Source organism: Mesocricetus auratus, unplaced genomic scaffold (genome assembly GCF_017639785.1).
Source record: "Mesocricetus auratus isolate SY011 unplaced genomic scaffold, BCM_Maur_2.0 Super-Scaffold_100004, whole genome shotgun sequence".
Classification (NCBI taxonomy): domain Eukaryota; kingdom Metazoa; phylum Chordata; class Mammalia; order Rodentia; family Cricetidae; genus Mesocricetus; species Mesocricetus auratus.
Window position 1 is genome coordinate 37,438,241 of NW_024429189.1, and position 20,067 is coordinate 37,458,307.

Genomic DNA, 20,067 nt, shown 5'->3' on the forward strand with positions numbered 1-20,067 from the left:
AAAGATGGGCAAGAACACACGCTATGGAATGTGTTCTGTGTTCCAGATATTCCTGTTCAGGCTTGACATCTTAGCTTATCATCAGTCCCGTGCTGTTAGTTAAATAATACTCATTTCTTCTTTTTATAGTTGGGGGAAGATGCTGAGTTTCTTGCATTGTTACTGCTGATCTGCATACTACAGAGATGGATCCTTCCTACCTCTTACTGAAATCACTTACAAGGACACACTATGTATAGTATGAGTGAAAGCCCTATAGGAGGGCAACTGGGCAAACAAACAAAGAAGAAAACAACAACAACCAAAAACCCAAACTAGTGTAGACATATGGTGACTTTACCAACCACAGCAAGAAGGTTTTGTGTTCACAGGAAAACTACAGAAATACAATTTGGTAATAGCCCCTATTATTACCAGTTCCTTTTTTGGCTCAGGAGATAAGAGTACTTGTTGCTTTTGCAGAGGCTTGGAGTTTAGTTCCCAGCTCCTATACCAGGCAGCACAAAACACATTAACTATATAGCTCACTTGCACATATACACACACATACAAAATTTAAAAAAACAAGTATTTACAATCAATGAGTGTTTAAACAGAATGCTTACTTTTAGTACTGTCTTTGTTTTAAGCATTGAGTACATATGCAGGTGTGTGTAATCTAAGTGTGTATTATGTACCAGGAATGGTACTATAAAACAACTCCTATGCTCTAGTCATAGATAAAACACAGGCTCATTAAATTTCATAGGTGTATCCCTTTGTTCCAAACTAAAGGCTATCTGTTGTCTGATGTATCAGCAATGTTTTATTTATTGCTCTTATCAGATTCACCCCACCTTTTCCCACTACTCACGCTCTTTAAAAAATCTTGCTCATTCCTCATAATCTAATTCATTTTTACCTCTTGACTGGAGTTCCCTTCACCACTTCAAAACAGAACGTCCCTTTCTTCCTCTGAGTCCTTGGTATCAGCACTCATCCTCAAATGTGTAGTGCGCCTTGAGTGGTGCTGGTGTGTGTTGCTGTCTGGCTTTTCACAGGAGTACATCCTGCTACCCAAGTAGATCTGTGTGTTCTTTTCATAGAATAAGTACTACACCCTCGTGTCATGCAAACTCACAGTGGACAATCGTGGAAACTATGACTGTTCTCCTGCTCCCAAGAAGCAGAGTCCTTATGCGTGAACTTGAACTTATGTGGAAGAACTGGGTATGCAGCCAGGGATGAGAAAACTGGCTTAGTTTTGTTGATAGCTTCCAGAAGCCTGGGAAAGCAGGTATGCTACTAACGTCCCACTTCATATTCAGATTACAGAGCTGTTTCCCAACTGTAGTTCAGGCGTTTTATACTCCTGTCCCTCAATGAAAGTTATTTTTCTACCTTTTCTTTCTTCTTGCCTCTTTGGCTTAGCATCCAACTATTCATTTTCTCACCAAGCCATCTATCTATTTGTGTGAGGTATCCATTTGCAGTTTGGTTTCCTGGGGCAACAATTAGAAGTTCTATTAGTGCAGGTAAAAAGCGGCACTCTTGTAAGGCGCTGCCTCTCCTATGACTAACTTTCCCTTGAGTCTAAGAGTATGACATGCGCTCTCAGAGTATTGTCTTGGATAATGGGACTCCTGGATTAAAATTACAGTAATATAACCAGATAGGGAAATCTTCCACCAAGTTAAACTGCTTCTTGGAATTTCAAGATGAGAAGGCAATCAGCACTCTTGTATTGTGTGGGACCTGAAGCTAGATGCTGACAGAACTCTGTGTCTTAGAGTTTTACTTAACTCTCCGAGTCTGACTTTGCTCTCTGTAGCCAACTAGCTTTTACCTTTTCCAGCTCTACAATGAAGTATGGTGGACAATATCCTCTGTGCTTGAATCCAAATGTTTACAAAATAGGCTGCTGACCAAAGCTCCATTATCTGAAGGACCTTCACTGCTATCATGGCCCATCCCCAAATTAACCAAAGTATGGCCAGATAAGAAATGATGACTCACCCTATTGTGTTTTCCGAGTAATTATTTGAGTGATGGGTGGTATGATGGGGCCATTGCTTCAGGGAGATATGTTAGACAAGCAAAAGAGGTGTTTTTCCATACCTAATCTCATGCTAGCTTTATAATAGTGGCCAGAGAAGTAAGACAGATGCTGTCCTATGCAGATCACACAGGAGGACATGTGCATGCTTGTAGAAACTAACCAACTCATCCAAGATTCTGACAAGCACTAAATCCTCCTTTCAGAACTGCCTGACAAAATCCATCTTCTACAATACCCTTCAAATCCTACTCTAGTCTCAAAGGTGAGGCAGAAGCATTACCTTTTGTTCTCTTATTAGTTTATCTGGTAGAAATGCAGCTTGAGAGAAGCAGGAAACAGGACACAGGAGAGTGAGAGAAAGAGAGAGAGAGAGAGAGAGAGAGAGAGAGAGAGAGAGAGAGAGAGAGAGAGAGAGAGGAAATACAAGGGAGTGAGTTACAAAGCTGCTCACACATGTTCTGGAATGCAAGTGGTGATTTCTCCTCTCCAAAGAAGAGTTGTTTCAATGTACCCGGAAATGGACAATCTTTTCTTTGCGTCCACTTGATGCCTCTCATGAAATTGACAACAATCTATGAACATTGAACTTAATTATTCAACTATTATTTTCACCTAAAGATGTCTCTTTTGGGGGGAGATTGCTAGTTTAATTAGTCCTCTGTGTACTAAGTACTTTCTTTAAAATTTGAAACTACAACAGTTAATAAAATAGAATATCTATCTATATATAGATTTCTATCTAGATATAGATTCCTGGTTTTTGGGGACAATGTTTCTCTGTGTAGCCCCGGCTGTCCTGGAACGCATTGATCTATAGATCAGGCTGGCCTTGAAGTCAGAGATGTGCCTGCTGCTGCCTACTGAGTGCTGGGATTAAAGGTTTGAACCACAACCACCTGACTGATAAATGTATATTTTAAACGTTTTGAAGCTTACATTTTAGAGACAAGGTGCCAATGGTGTTATATGTTCTTGATGGTGATGGTGGTTTGGGGGATTAAGGGTTGTACATGAGCTTGGATGGTAAAGGGAAAGCTTTAATCAGAACAAAGTGAAGGAAAGAGTAGACAGATATTTTGGGAAAGATGTTCCAGGGACAGAGGAAACACACAGAACACACAGAGACGGTATGGGCATGGGTGGGGTGTTCCATGAAGAGCAGGCAGCCATGAAAGCCACACATGAGGTCAGAGCGACAATAAGGAACCAAATGTCTTAAGACATAATGGCTTTGATTTCTATTTGGAGAAGAACAGAGACGAAGCACATTTAAGTACTGGAATTGTGTGACAAGAATCTGTAGACAGCAGAGAAACATGGACAGAATTGGGAGTTAGGTGGCATGTGAAATGCTGGCTCTGTAGATTAGATGGCCGACAAACAGGTGGTGGAGGATGTAAGGTTATAGTTTTAAAGCGACTTGGGCAGAGTTTGTGATGTTAGAAAGGAGCTATTCAAGAGGAGGTAAAAAGTGATTCCTTCCTTTTGGCTTGAGCCATGACCACAGGAGGGAAAGGTTCGGAGGCAAGATTGGTACTTTGGTCATCCAAAGATAATTGCTATGAACTGAATGTTTGTGTTCTCTCAAAAGTCAATGTATTGGCACTTGGAGGCAGAGTCCGGGGGATGTAGAAGCGTATGAGGGTGAAGGCTTGGGAATAGGGTTAAGTGTTGTAGCAAGATGATAGAGACAAGGTTGCATTCTTCCTGCCTCTGCAACAAGAGATTCCTTGAGAAGACAACTACCTGTCAGGAAGATTTCGGGAAGTGTGCTTTTGCTGCATCCTCCATTCACTAGGACCTCGGCTTTGGACTCTGGGAGTATGAGCAATACATTTTCACTGTTTGAGCTCTGTCGTCAAGCAGCCTGAACTAAGGCAAGGACTGACCTTTGCAATCACAGCTGACCTTGAGTGATTTCAAAGGGTGGAGAAGGCTTGAATGGAAGCTCAACAACGAATAGGAAGTGAGAATCTGGAGGCAACAGTACAGGCCTTGAAGGTTTGGTTTAAAGGGAGGGGGAGAAGGAATAAATAGCACCCCTCATCACCTACCGTCAAAACGTGGTTCCCGCAGTATTTACCGAGGTTGGGGGAGTAATTTCACACAATGGGGCTGTTACCAGTTACTATCATCACCACCATCATCATTAAGCAATTAATTAATCACAAATTTCTAAGCTCTCCTGCTATTTCATAAATTAAAATAAGGGGCCTTATGCCCTGGGGAGCCGGCTCAGTGAAAAGCAGCAGTGTAAAAACGTGGCAGGAAGGTTAAGGAGGAGGGCAGGCTTAGGTTGGAGGCAGAAGTCTCTTGCCAAACTATCCCGCCCCAGTTCCTGATTTTCTTTCTCACTGAAGAGGATGATCTTTCCCCTCCCACTCCTTCCTCCTTTGCCTTTGCACCCCCTACTTCTTCTTCAGCGGTTCTTTCTCAGTGCAGGGCTCTCGCTGGAAGCTCGGCCCCTGCCAGCCTCCTCTTGTCTCGCTGCGCTCGGCAAGAGCACGAGAAAGCAGAAACTCCAGAGAGGGCTGGAGCTGGTGTTCTGATCCTGTGCGATCCAACTTGGGGCTGGGACAGAGGTGCAGGACGCGCTCCAGGTATGGGTCCAGAGCCGGAGCGTGGCCCGCAACCCTCAGGGCGTGGGCGAGCCGGCCGCGTGTGCCTTGCTGTTTGACGCGAGCACCAGCCAATCGGGGCGTGCGGGCAGGCTGCCACGTGACAGGCGAGGCGGGCCCCTTTCCCAGAGCGGCCAGAGGGAGGAGAGGAGCTGAGCCAGCCGAGAGCCTGGGAGCGCAGCGGCCGCGGAGGAGGCGGCGGGCGGGAGCGGCGGAGGCACAGGCTCTGGGCCAGCCCAGCGCGCATCCCCGGTGCCCTGCGCTGCGGAGAGCTCGGAGGAGCGCGGGAGCCGCGACACAGGAGTGGACAAAGCAAGATGGCAGGGATCTTAGCCTGGTTCTGGAACGAGCGGTTTTGGCTTCCGCACAATGTCACCTGGGCAGACCTGAAGAACACGGAGGAAGCCACCTTCCCGCAGGCGGAGGACCTTTACCTCGCCTTCCCCGTGGCCTTCTGCATCTTCATGGTGCGGCTCATCTTCGAGAGGTAAGAAGGGCCGGAGCGCCTGGCTCTCTTGCACACACGCACACGCGTGCACACTCGCCTGCTCCGTGGCGCACGCCCCCGCGCTCGGGCTCACACCTCCCAACCTTTGTGTTCACCGTGGGGTCCCCGATCTCCCGGCCCGGCTGGCCTCTGGGAAGCTAGAGAGGGTTCGACTCGCCCCGCGAATTTCCTCCGTGGCGCCGCGAAGGGGCCGCGGGGAGCTGGGTCGCCGCCCGCGCTCCTCCTTCTCCGGCTTCCTCCTCCCAAAGAGGGCCGGCGAACAAAGGTGAGCGGCCGCCGGCCGCGGGGAACCGCTGAGCCGGGGCTCGGCCGTCTCCATCATAGTGGCACTGGCGCTTCCAGGCTGGGCTTCTCCTCCGAGGCTAGCCGCCACCCACTTGACATCCTGGAACGGTGGGGACGCGCGGCCGGGAGGGAGGAGGAGCGCACACACTTCCAGCTCTTCTACTCCCGCACGCACGCGGGAGACGGGGCCGTGCTGCTGAAGAATTTGCCCGGACCTTTGCCTTCTGCTTGCTCTCTGGCTTCCATCCGTGACATCGTTTTAGGCCCTCAGTTCTAGGAAATGGGTGACGAAAGCACTCGGCATCGTTAGTGGTTTCTTTAAAAGAGGGCAGAACAGGACCGGTGCTCATCATACAAAATGGTCTTTTGAAATCGATAGTAGGACCCCGTGACTAATCATAAGCTTCTTGCTCGTACCGGAAGACTCTTGAAACGTTGGAATAATTGTCATGAAATTTTTAGTATGAGTCCTCACTTTGGTTAGATCTCGCCTTTGTATCTGCACACAAACTTATGTTACTCTCATTGAGTCAGTCTTAAGTCACGAAACTAGGTTTTGACTGCTGTGCATTCAACACGCACTCGTGAAAGAAAATCGGCACCACACACTTCTTTCTTTTAACTGAAAACAAAATCGCCTTCCTCTTTCCTCCTCCCACCCCCATTCATCAGTGAAGACTGAATTTCTTAGATCACAAACATCCATTTCCATTCAACCTCCCCCTTCTGCGCCTCCAACTCACCTTGGCTGTTTCTCAGGCTGCTGTTGTTATCTTGTTTACTCTTGGTTTACCTAAAACCATTATTGAGGATGTCAGGTGTATCTTTTGTTACTGGAAATAGCAACCAAGCTTCCTGGGAACAAAAAAGTATGATTTGTTTTAAGGAAGGTGCATTTTTCATTTTCAATGGGCAGTATTGTTGCTTGTGAACTAAATCAGCTGTTGCCGAGCTGAAATTGTCTTGCACAAAGGGCAGTCCTATTTTAAAACGATTGGAATCCAGTGCAAATATGTCATTGATTCTATCCAGCGCTGAAACTTACTGTGAAAAGCCGGTGTGCTTGAAGGTTGCAAATGTTTACTTACAGAAAATAGGAACTCAAGTCTAACCTTACCTTCTCTGCAAAGACAAGCCGACTTTCAAGAATAATAGCAGGCTGTTGCCTGTGCAGGCACACTGTGAGGGCTCCCCACACAGTTGCTGGATGACACCCTAGGAAATCTGTCTGCATTTGGGTAGCTACTTTACAGGAAATCTTAAGTTGTATATCTTGGAGAACAAAAAGCATGGCAGCTGATGAACCATATGCGAATGCTACATTTTCCCAGCATTCTTTTTCATTCTGCTTCCTGGCTCTTCAGTAGGCGGGAAAAATATTAAAGAGCAAGATAGCTTGGCTTGTACTTGGCTTTCTTTGTCTTACACACACACACACACACACACACACACACACACACACACCAGTGATGTAATAGCTGAAGATTGAAGGTATTGTTTTCTTTTTTCAGAAATATTTTTTCTTCCTAACATAATCTTATAACTTGATTCAAGAGTTTATACAAAAGGGTCAGCAGCCTTCAACTACCAATTGTGACATATGTCTCTCTGTGTAGTGTGTGTGTGTGTGTGTGTGAGAGAGAGAGAGAGAGAGAGAGAGAGAGAGAGTGTTTTCTCAAGTCCATTGATATGAGCAGAAGACATTTAATGAATTTATGATTAATGCTAGTGATTAATGTTCAGAATAATAACACAATGTCACACTTGCATCTTGTATGGTGGGATGGTGCTGACTTTGTGGAGGGCAACTACTTTGTTTCTTCCTTCTGTAGTGGTGACAGCTGTGTCTTTAACTATTCAGACTCAATTCTCTAAAAGTCGAACAGTAATTGTATCTGGAGTTTGAGGTTCTGCATCTTTAAGTTTTTATCAAACCCAAAGTATACACTCTGTGGTACTCACCTCCTTAGTGTACTCGAGGGCCTGAGTCAGTTGTAGCTGAGCCAGCTACAGGATGTGCATGAAGCTCTTTCTTTGCAGTGTTCTGGAATGGCTAACATTAACGAATGCCACTGGAACACAGACAGTTCCTCCAAGTGTCTATGCTTTGACTGCCATTTATTTCAAATTTGAGGGCATATCAGGGGATCTGTGGCTATCCAAGGTCTTTATCTTCTATTAAAGCCAGTAATGCTTTTGCAGAAGCAAAATTGACAGAACGTGAGTGTATATTCTTTAGTCTGAACACATTTCTCCCCGAACAGAAAAACCCTAATGCATTGACTAAGTTGGGTCTTATCAATTGACTAACTCCATCTTTTTGTTTTCCCTGCCACTCTTGGGGTGTGACAGAGGAGGGACTAGTGGCAAGGGTGTGTCATTTTACAACAGCATATGGAGAACAATATGGCAGCTCAGCATGGCTGGCTAAAAATAGAGCAACCTAAGGTCACTGGCTTGAGTCTGTGCAATGCCCGAGTCTCCCTGGCTTTTAGTAATGGCCTTGTACTCCCCTTTGCCCTGGGGAGAAGTAGAATGAGCCAGTGTACATACTACCCGATTAGCAGAGTAAAACTCTTTAAAAAAAATAAATAGCATCTCTTGAGATGAAAATTGTGCTATCTCCCATTATGTTTGTGACTTGATGACAGGCAAAATATTTAATAATGTAGAATTATCATCGATTCCATTTCTTGATTTAATGCTTGTTTAGGCTCTTCAGACTGTCTCTGGGAACTGTAACAAATGCTTCTTCCAACTTCACTTTTAAAAAAGTGCTTTGAAGCCAGGCAGTGGTGGCACATGTCTTTAATCCCAGCACTTAGGAGGCAGAGGCAGGAGGATCTCTGTGAGTTTGAGGCCAGCCCAATTTACAAATCAAATTCCAGGACAGCCAGGGCTATACAGAGAAACCCTGTCTCGAAACAAGTGTTTTGCTGTGTTATTCGTACATATGGAATTAAAACTCAGTTGAACCCCTGTTTGGAAATAAAACTTCTTGGAATTATTCCCAAGAAAGGCAACTGTACTGTAATTTCTTCTTCGTGGATTTAAGAGAGATACAGACCCTGTTGACCTGAGTCAGAACAGTCACATTCTAATCAACCTGCTCAGGAAGCTGGGCCCAGAGCATGGCTTCTGTCTGTTTTTCCTCAAAAGCAAATGGTCATTGTAAGTCAGGGATGCTTTCTCTTTTTTTAAAGTTGCTTCTTGTTACTTAATGGCATTAAAGTTTTATTTTATTATCTCCATATGAACTGACAAAAGGCGTATTGTAGGGTAAGTGCAGTGTGCAGTGATAATTATGTCACATGAATAAACATGCCTATCACCTGGGAAATTCTTATTTTTTTTTAACTTGGGAATTTTTTTTTATTTTCTGAGTCAGGGCTTATTTTTGTAGCTTTGTAGACCAGGCTGACCTCGAACTCTCATAAATCTGCCTGCTTCTGCCTCCCCAATGCTGGGGTTAAAGGCGTGTGCCACCACCGCCCGACTAACTCTTGGAAATTTTTTTTTTTTTTTTTTTTTTTTTTGGTTTTTCGAGACAGGGTTTCTCTGTATTGTTTTCGAGGCTGTCGGTCCAGCCTGGCCTCGAACTCACAGAGATCCGCCTGCCTCTGCCTCCCGAGTGCTGGGATTAAAGGCGTGCGCCACCACCGCCCGGCTCTCTTGGAAATTTTTAAGCAGTGTGCACTGTATTATTTGACACAGTTGCCTTCCTTTGTAATAGATCTTAAAAATACATCCCAACAAACTTGGCCCACCTTGACCTTTGTCTCTATGCTCTTGTATCCGTATAGCCTCTGGTAATTACCATTCTGCTCTCTGCTTATATGTGTTAGGTTGGTTTTGTTTTTGTTTTTTAACCAAGACAGGTTTTTTCTGTATTGCTTTGGAGCCTGTCCTGGAACTTGCTCAGTAGACCAGGCTGGCCTGGAACTCACAGAGATCTGCCTGCATCTGCCTCTGCCTCCTGAGTGCTGGGATTAAAGGCATGCGCTACCACCGCCCGACTTATGTGTTAGTTTGGAAGGTGTGTGTGTGTGTGTGTGTGTGTGTGTGTGTGTGTGTGTGTGTGTGTGTGTGTGTGTGTGAGTGAGCATATGATATTTATTCTCTAAAGACCTGGCTAACTTCATTTCATCTGTGTTGCAAATGAAAGACATTCTTTTCTTAAAGGTCGAAGAGTGTTCGGTTTTGTATGTATAACTCATTTCTCTACCCAGTTGTTAATGAATTAGCTGGATGAATTTGGCTGTTACCAATCACAATGCAATGACTGCGGTGATGCTGCTAGCCCTTTACTGAGTCTTCTGGAGATAAAAAGATGGAGTAGATAGTAGCTGTGTTTTACCTTACCTAGCAAGCATGGGGTTCAAGGTTGCTTTTCCTTCCCAATCTCTGATTCTTGTGGATCTCCTGTAATTGAAGATTGCTCGTTATTATCTCACGAGATTCCGAGGGAGGCTAACCATCATGTTTTGGCAAGCAGAAATAAGCCTTGTCAGAATAAAGAGGGTTTTTTGTTGTTGCTGATTTTCCATAGAAACACTCCAGTCAGTCACTTTGCTTCTTGTTAAAAAGTACTTTTCAATTGTGTTTGGAGACAAAAGAATCATTTGGGGGTGTTATCGCTTGTGCTCCAAAACGTTACAATAGTCCTGGCTAACCAAAAAGGAAGCTTCTATACAGGAAACAAGTGTTTGATCTTTTCAGAGGTCTTTTTGTTGGAATCCAGAGTTGAGCTGATGTCTGACTGAGTGGGAAGGCAGTCCTGACAGGGTGGCCACGACACCTGAGGGTGAGTGCTGACAGCCAGTGCAGTGAGCAGTACTCAGCCCCACAATGACTCTTCTTCCACGGTCAGGGAACCGTTGCCTACCTTCTGTGGAAGGCAATGTCTTGCTAGCCCACCTCTGCTTATAGCTGATCTCCTGTCTCTGCCTTTCAACACCTGAGCGGTGAGGAGTGGGGAAGAGGGAGAGAGAAGGGAGTGGAGGGATGTGTTGGGGGCGGGGGACTCAGGGAAGGCCTAGCACGAAAAAGTACAGTAACCGATTAAGTCCAGTACTGCAGGCTATGTAAAGGCAGGTGTCCTCAGACACAGTTCAGAAGAGTGGAATAACTTTCACACGGGCGTTTTCTCTGTGTGAACTCAGTGTTATGTATGAAACTCTAGAAGTGTGCCTTATTTAGCTGATTAGATGAAGGTGTTATTGAGATGAAAACTGTGGGCACCTGCTGTGCCGTAGAAAGAGATAAAAGTGGCAAGAGTTGGGTTCTCACACAAATAGGTTCTTGTCTATGGTTTTTCACCTGGGTTGCGCAAAATGTGTTACCATGGATATCTTGTGGGTAACCAAGTAAGATGGACAGTTATTTGAAGAAGTCTAGTACACGATTTTCATTTGGCAAAATAACAGATTTGTATTATAGTATGTAACAATTTATCTACTTTAACAAGTTGACTTGGGGGTGAAAGGTATGGTTCCATTCTTAAGGAACACTGCTGTAGGGTAAGGGAAGTCTGTGAGAAAATTTAACACTGTCGTATATGACCCAGGACATTACATGTTATGACACTAGTACTCTGACTCCTCTGAGGCTCTCTGCTCCCCATGGTGAGGGATGACTGGGTAGTTTTTTTCTGGGGTGCTGACTTGTAGAGTATGTCAGAAGTAGTTGTTTGTGCTGGAGAAGGGCAGGTAAAAGGAAATGGATTTCAGCTGAATTTCTTCCATGTCTTCCTCAAGCCACCTGACTAAACCTGTGTTGGCAAGTGCTGGAACCAGAGTGCTCACTGCCTGGTGAAAGCTTTAAGCTTCCATTTCTATCCTCATCACCAGACAAAACCAGATTTTCTAAAGCAACTGCTCATTAATTTCTTGCAAAGCAAAATCTATCAAATTTTAGATATTTTTCCCCTTTTAAATCTGCTGATCACTTCTAAAATACTTTTGAGTTTGGATATTGGGGTTACAGATCTGGTTTGATAGTACTTTATGTCACCTTCTGACTTTTTCCCTTTGTTCTTTAAAGTTAATCACATTAGCCTCTTAAAGCACACCTGTTAGTGATACTTAATAATTTTTATTCTTAAGATTTTAGTCTATACCTTCTTTTTCCTTTAAGATGACTTCATGCTAGGAATAGTGAGTGGTATACACTCATAATCTCGGCATTCAAGAAGCTGTGGTCAGGAGCTTGAGGCCAGCCTGGGCTACATAAAGAGAGCATGTCTCAAAACCTAAAACCAGTGATTTCACTAACTTTAAGTCACCCTTTCCTGATGTGAAATCTCTATTAACTGCTTCAGTCACTTTGTTCTATAGCATGGTTGATCTGGGGTGATTTTTTTACAGTGTGTTAGGTGTGTGTCTCCTTTGCAATGGTGTAGATGATTGGGGGCCTAGATTACAAGTGCTGGCTTCCACTCTGCTCACTGTTTATTCTATTTGTTGTTTGACTATGACAGTGATGGCCCTTGTTAATGAGTCATTTTCTACATTTTGAAAATAATAGTACCAAGTAATATTCTCTAATGATTTTATTACTATATGAACTTACTTCATTTAATCATCTTCCAAGCCCATGTGAACTGGATGTGAATTTTTACCCAATTTGACAGCTGAAAGTAAGGATTGAAAATTAGGGAAATATAGCTAACTTTATGCAACTTACAAAAATAAAAAGGTTTCTAGGTGGTGGTGGTGCACACCTTTAACCCCAGCACTCAGGAGGCAGAGGCAGGGAGATCTCTGTGAATTCGAGGCCAGCCGATCTACAACGCTACACAGAGAAACCCTGTCTTGAGAAACAAAACAAAACAAAACAGTGTGGGTTCTTGGCTTAATACATTCAATGGCTTCATTGAAAACACATGGACACACAAGCACACGCATGGTTTCTACATGCAGCCTTTTGCCATTTGGGAATGTAAGTTTGAACACTTCCTTTCTAATTAAAGCTACTTAGAATACCTTCACTCATTACATCATTCCACACTGGAGATGGATCAGTTTTGCTGGGTTTGGAGGCTTTTTTTTCCTAGGTCTTGCAGATTCATATTTCAGTTCCTATTGATTTTGTAAAGGCATGTTTTCTAGAAGCAGCATTTCTAAGTCCCAAGGAATAACTAATGTTCTTGAGAGAGGGGAGTTACCAGATCTTGAAGTCCTTGGTAGACTGCAGATTCCATAGGAGACTTCAAGGTATTTTTCCGTTGAAGTATAAATTGCGCATGCCTACTCAGAATTCACTCGTTTCAAAAACTGGTCATTGGCTTGCAGTGTGCATTTTCTGAGGACATGCATATTTTCTTATTGGGACAAAGAGATAAGGTTTTATATTTATTTGATTTCGGCAGAGAAGTGGTGATCCCCCTCCTCCTCATCCTCATCCTCCTCCTCTTGCTCTCTTCTTCCTCCTCCTATGCCTCCTCTGAATGCTCTTGTCTTGGTCTGTTTATCTGGTCGTGTTTATACTCTCGAATTTCTTTATGCCTCCTGCCTCTCCCCACAAGCGTTTCGTTAGGAAGTCTTCTGAGTCTACATTCGTGGATGCTGTCAGGAGAAAGTGGTACTCGCTACACTCTGTGCTGGAATGTGAGATGGAGAGCCAGGGTTGGGATGAGGGCAGAGCCAGGAGGATGCATAGCTTTTTTTTTTGTCCAGATTATTTACACTGTAATTCTGAACTTTTGATGAAAAAGCACTGAGGGCTGTTGAGATGGCTCCGCTATTGGGAGCGTGAACTTCGGTTGCCGAGGACCCTAGGCTGGTTGCCAGCACTCGTTTGTGCCTGGGCCTCAGAGCAGCCTGTAGCTTCTCCATTGCCTCTGGCCTCCTCAGGCAGACGCGCTCACATCTACATACGTAGTTAAAGGTGATAAAAATAAATCTCTAAGGAAATGATAATAAACCAACCCATAGAAAAGCACACACTCAGAACCACAAGGTACCATACCCGATAGGATGTTTTTAGTCCCACCTCCTGCCATCATGTGGTCAATTTGGTTTCAGCAGGTGAATTTGGAGAAGGGAGACCAAAGCAGCAAAAAGGAATTTTATACTTAAGCAAACAAACAGACAAACAGAAAATATTAAGATTGGACCTTTAGTGCTAACTGCATTTTGCTGCAATAAAAGAAAAAAATAGAAAATTCAGTGACTTAAAAAAAAAGTCACTCACTAGAAATTACATTTTTAGTGCTGTAGGCATGGCGTCTTTCTAGGTGAGACAAATGCCTCTTGGTGTCATTTCCTTCATGTGTGGCTAAGTTGTTTAAAATGCATAATTATCTTCAGGTCCATGATTGGTCCTCTTCCCTCTGGAATTACCTGGGAGAGTGGTTAGAGAAGGGTGGGGGCTTGCTGAGATCCAGAGGTTACTGGTGCTTACTGGGTTTTGTGAAAGACACTTGCACTAAAGAGCTTGCCTCAAGTCCATTCATTCATTCATTTGGAGACAAGGTCTCACTATGTAGCTCCGGATGTCCCAGAACTCACAAAATAGGTCAGGCCAACCTCGAACTCACAGAGATCTGTCTGCCTCTACCTCCTAAGAGCTAGGACTAAGGCATGCACCACCAAGCCTGGCAAGTCAGTTTGTTAGTCAGCATGGCAGAGAGGGAATGCAAGGCTTCTAGAAGAACTCAGTGTGTGGTTCCCCAGAGAGGGAGTGCAGGCTTCTAGAAGAACTCAGTGTGTGGTTCCCCAGAGAGGGAGTGCAGGCTTCAAGAAGAACTCAGTGTGTGGTTCCCCATAGAGGGACTGCAGGCTTCTAGAAGAACTCAGTATGTGGTTCCCCAGAGGTGGACCTCAGTCTTCTAGAAGAACTCAGTGTGTGGTTCCCCAGTAACCTAAGATTATAGTACACGTATCCTGGTTAATACAGTATCCATTTACAACAGACCAGGATATAGGGTAGCATTCTCCTGAGCCCTGTGGCCTGGGCCACTGATGGCTCTGAGGGAGATTTGGGAGGGATGAGGTCAGATTTGATTCTCCTGCCTCTTTCTGTTTGGTGTCACAACTTGTAAGCAAGTGGGTAGGACATTTGAATACAGGGATGTAATTTTTCTGAAAGTGGCATATTGTATAGGCTTGGATGTGTCAACAGACACATTACAGAGCAGTTGTTTTGAAATTTTATTAATAGTGTTTAGTCATTGTTCAAAACTCTCCTTAAGTCATCTATGAGAATTTGGGGCATTTTAAAACAGGTATTTTGTTTTTCTAATGGCTTTCAGAATGGACCTCTTTCAGAGTGCTAGTGCATCTTGGAATTGGATTGTGGGCCGTGGTGGAGATAACCAAGTGGTTTTTAGTTACTAGAGGGAAACATTCCTTTACTAGGTGATCTCTTTTGCACAGTGACCTAGGACTAACATTTGCTGGGACTTGCCATTGTCTGCATAAATGTCACATCTTATCTGCGAGGTGTTCAGGTTACAGGCTATTCCTGCTTCCCTGAAGCTGCCTGAAAGCATGGTTTCTTTATTATCTCTGTGTCTTTCCCCTCCCTCCCTCCCCCTCCTCATTAGTGAAGATGCTTTAGAGGCACAAGGGGCACAAGGAAATCTCAAGAGGAGGGAGAGGGATCATTTAAAGCAGGGAGGGGACATGAAAACCATCCAGAATCTTATATGGAACTGTTAGGCCATACCGGAGAAAGTTGCCAGCTAGTCAGAGTGGCTCTGCAGATCTTGTTTTAATAGATCAGCATTTCAAAGCAGACTGAAGTGACTTGGCCATTGAAGCAGAGTGGCAGTTTTGACACAATAGCTTGAGAGGAGGAAAATGTAGAAAGAACCAATCAGTCACTTTGGCATTGTGGAGATTGAGAGAGTGATGGTTGTGTGTGTCAGTGGGCCTGTCTTTAGGAGCATCAGCAGGCTTGATGGGTATGGTGCTTTGGAACTGTTAGTTTTGTATGCTTACTGAACTTAACTAGAAGTATGTAGCCATAACTAGAATTAAGACCAGCACAGATAGCAGAAAAATGATTATACTACTTGGGTTTCAGTCTGAACACTTCTTTACCCATGATGTAGCCATCAATTGGAGAAAAAAAAAAAGAGTGTGTGTGTGTGTGTGTGTGTGTGTGTGTGTGTGTGTGTGTGCCTGCTTTGTGGTACCGGAGGACTTCATGGAGGACATATATTGAAAGGGGACCCAACTAAAAGCTAGTTCTAAAAGCACACATTGTGTCCACTCTGACTGATATGGTTTGTGGCCGGGGGGCCTGGAGAGAGGGTACTACAGTGTGGGCTGTAAGACCCAATTATTTTTGACCCCAAAACTGAAGGGTTTACTTGACAGTATTTAGATTTGAAGCCCTGTGCCTGGTTAGGGAGGAGGATGCAACTATTGTATACCAAGGACTGTTTGGTTACCCAAAAGTGGTAAGTTTTGAAGATGTGATGGGCAGGTATGAGCCACATCAAACCTGAACTCCTGGATCCTGTACCTTTGGTTGGAACTCCTGGGAGACGTCTTTCTCATGAGTTTTCTAAGGAAAGTCCATTGCTGTCTGTGGGGGGATCTTGGACCACCTCCTGCCACTGGTCACATCCTTAAGATCTACTTTACTGCCACAGTCTTAGGGGAAATAGGTTGGGTTTGCATCCACTGGTGATTGCAGACATAAATATTGGCATTTATATTGATTAAGGATCAGAACTTTATTCTGGCTCTGCCACTTACTAGCTACAGGTCTGGAAGCAAATTAACCCCTCCAAACACAGTTTCTGCTTAAAACTCATGGGATGAGTATGAGGTTGGAATGAGATTGCCTGGCTCGCCAGAAGAGTGACTACTCTCCCTGCAGGTTTATCCTGGCCGTGCTCACATGACTCCTCACAGTCACTTTCTCGGGTGCAGCGGAGCTCTGATCTCTAGACATCTCACTTGGCTGACTTTACTGTGCACGATGAATACCCACCCACCCACACACCATCCTTCCTACACAGACCCACTCTTATCTAGGCAGGGCTGACTGTACTTTCCCTGTTCTCTTTCCTCTCCTTCTGTAGTTTGGTCTTCTGGGAAGATTCTGATTGTTCCAGTGGTGCCTGTTAGAAACAACGCTAGCAGCTTCATGAAGAATGGGGCCTTGTCTACTTCATACTCATGTAATACAGTTTGATGGGCTTGGGTACCAATAATCAGCTAGCTCAGAGACACTTTCCTCCTACCAGTGCCTCCCAGAAATAGGAAAGCAGTGAGACTGACACTCTGGGACTTCTTTCAGAATTTAAGGTCTTGTGGGCTACTTCTTTTTGATGTTGAAGAAGAAAAGAATCAGGGCCGGAGGGATGGCTCAGCTGTTAAGAATGTGTGTGCACTGCTCTTGGAGAGAAAGGAAGTTCTGTTCTCAGCAACCAAGCTGGGTGGCTCACAGCTTCGAACTCCAGCTCCAGGGCATCTGATGCCCCCTCCGGCCTCCCAGGCACTATACTCACGAGCACAAACTCTCACTCAAACACACATGCATACAATTAAAAAATTAAAATTAAGACATTAAAACCATTCATTCTAGTACCATTGAGATCATACTTATAAAAATACAAGCATTCGATTATGGGTTAGAAAGAATACATTTGCTTCTTTAGAGAAACGGATGTGTACCCCATATTTACACTTGTGTGTGTGCACGTGTGCACGTGTGTGTGTGTGTGTGTGTGTGTGTGTGTGTGTGTGTATCTCTAACCTCACCTGACTCCAGAGATGCAGGAATGATTTGCACCTGCTCCTAGCCATGGCTATTTTTCCAGCTTGCCATAATTTAAATATCATTTGTAAAAAACGATTTAAATCTGCCACTTTTTAGAAAAAGGCATGGACAGAGGGTGTTTTGGGGTGATTGAGCACGGTATTTGCAGTGGTTGTCTTCTAATGAGGAAACGGGGGAAGAGATGAAACCACAGTTTTTACAGTGGCGGATCCAAAAATTGCCTTGGTCATAGTTCAGCAGAATCATGCCCTTCCGACTTTAAAGGAAGTTGAAACTTACTCATTCAGATCACCGTCGGTCTACTGTGGGTCAGGCAGTAGTGGAGTGCGAGGTGAGGATTGGATGGAGACAGCTTGCCTGCAGTAACACAGTGTGTTATCTGTAGATGAGTTCCAAAAGAAAAAAAAGGTAAGGCAAAACAATAAAAGGGACTCAGTTATTTAGCATCCAGTGAAGTCACCAGTGAAGTGATAATAAACCCTTCAAGAGCTCAGTGACCCCAAAGCAGCACTGTCAGACATTGTATGGAACGCCCATTATCTGAAGGGTGCACTTTTTTTTTTTTTGGTTTTTCGAGACAGGGTTTCTTTGTATTGTTTTGGAGGTTGTCCTGGAACTTGCTCTGTAGATCAGGCTGGCCTGGAACTCACGGAGATCAGCCTGCCTCTGCCTCCCGTGTGTTGGGATTAAAGACGTGCGTCACCCACGCCCGGCGGAAGGGTGCACTTTGACAAAGAGTGGCAGAGATGAGAGGTTCTAGCTCTCTTTTGATAATACATATCAGGAGTAAATCTTAGAGACAGAGGACTCTGGCCCTCAGGTCCCGGCAAAGCCTGTGGATCTGCAGGCAGTGCCCTTGTGGAGTGGCCTTCAGTGTAGGGAGGAGAAGACTCATGCCCTGCTTTATTCCTCACCCCACTAAGCATATGCCAATCACAGCACTGGGCGGGGCATTTACACTGTGAAAACAGTTGAATTGCCTCATCCTACGGAGACTCAGAATGGCAGTGGAAATGAGACTCCTTGGTGACCGAGTTGTATGGCCTGCCTGCCCCATTGCCCAGGTGCTGTGATTTGTAATGTAAAGAATAAAAGAAAACAAAAACAAACTTTTTTTTAAAGATGAAGGATGTCAAAAGACTTCCCAAAAAGTGTGTTTGTGGCTCTGGGGAACAGGATGTACACTTCGGGTGTCCAGAGTCCGTTCTCTGCATACCGGCTTCTCCCCACATGGTGACCCGTGTCACTGAAACTATGTACTTGGCTGTTTTCTCCTGCTCTCACCCTGGTGTCTTCCATCTTTTTTTGTTAAGCAATTTGTTCAGCAGCCACACGCAACTGGCTGTTTGTGGCTTGTAAAGGGAATGAGAGCGCCGGTAAAAATAGACACACAGGTGGGGGCTGTCCACCAGCTGTTACTGCGGAGGCGGGGCAGGCCAGCAAGCACTCTGTTGCCTGTGTGTTTTGTGAGCCTGATTCTGTTGGGCTTTACAATGCATGAGTCCAGAGTGAGGGGCCTGGAAAGCCAGACTCCCCAAACACACATGTCAACCCACTGTGGCGGAGAGCTTAAGGAGGGGAGTGCTGGGAGATTCCAGACATTCTGAGGTTGCCTCCCTCAGAATGGCTGGAATCCCTGTCCGTGCCTTTTTCTAAAAAGTGCTCTGGGGCTGAAGTTTAAGTAGGAGCTGCGCTCAGTACTGTCAGCCCTTGTGCCCCTCCTCAGCTGTCCTCATCTGGCACAGGGTCAAGCCATGCAAGACCAACCCGAGGGCAGATAGTGGCCAACAGCTGGGATTTGCCCCTTCCTTTTCACTGCTGGGCCTCGCTTTCTTGCTGTCGTAAATCTTAGTTCTCCTCTTAGAATCTACCATGCCATTAAATCTGCAGTAATGCGGTGTATGGAACCAGCTGTGAAGGAGCTCATGCCTGTTTATCAGCTGTTCTGCTACCACTCATATTTGATAGAGCAAATCCGAGTGGGGTCAATGAACTTAGAAGGTGCGTTACTAGGAGCTTTCAGCACAACTTTCAACATCGAATTTTTCTGCATTCAGAAAACGTAATAAATATCGTGGAATAAATATTCTCAGTGTTTTCAGATAGAACTTCATGGTTTGGGGCTTTTTTTCAGATTAAAAAAAAGGAAATGCAGTGGGTGATTGTTTTCTGCAATTTTGAAATGACAGATTTTGGCAAGCAGTTTTCTCCCTGTTCAGAGTTAAATATGAGACAAAGAAATGTGGCACTGAAAGCAGAGGTGAAGCTGGTAGCCCTTTTTTCTATAAGTCTCCATTCCACCACTATTTTAGCTGTATCTACACCTTTATTTAACAGTCGGATAATCTAAGGGACTTGAAGCCTTTTGTATTATCCAGAGTGTTTCTAAATTGGATGCACTTTTTTGAGGGAACTTTTAATTTGGCCCATTTTTAAAGTTCCTTTAAGAGCGAGGGTGCTGCTCTATGTGGGAACTGCTGGGGTAGAGTGTGTAAGGGATGGATTTCAAGTAACAGGAGATGGGTTTAATCTTTGCCAGTAGAGTATGTTGTTTCTTATCCTGAGGCCAGTGCTCAGATTAGGAGAAAGTGGGACTCAGGACAAGGAAGGAAGTGAGAAAGAAGACATTGATTTTGTTGATTTTTCAGTGTATGCCAAAGCCAAGCAGACATAGAACTCTGACTCGGGCCAAGGTTCCACCAATCACAATGTATCCCAGTGGGTAATTAGCATTAATTGGAAACCACTTACTCATCAAACAGTTGCATGCCATTATTTTGGTCTACATATACAGGACACATAAAGAAATATGCTCAAAAGTGTGCCTACCTGAAGAGATCACTGAATCACCACAACAGGGTGAATCTACTATGTGTTTA

General features: G+C 44.5%; 1 protein-coding gene across 2 annotated transcripts in view; it reads left to right on the forward strand.

Annotated features, from left to right (window-relative positions):
* The first annotated feature begins 4,449 nt into the window (after nt 1-4,449).
* The window catches only part of Cers6 (ceramide synthase 6), a 251,537-nt gene continuing 235,919 nt past the window's right edge, over nt 4,450-20,067 (forward strand). Inside the window, exon 1 of one of the 2 annotated variants that reach the window (XM_040745501.1) lies at nt 4,450-5,143. In XM_040745501.1, coding sequence (XP_040601435.1) covers nt 4,974-5,143 — 170 coding nt within the window. In that variant the 5' untranslated portion in view covers nt 4,450-4,973. The remainder of the gene's footprint in view (nt 5,144-20,067) is intronic. The other variant, XM_040745502.1, reaches the window with a different exon arrangement.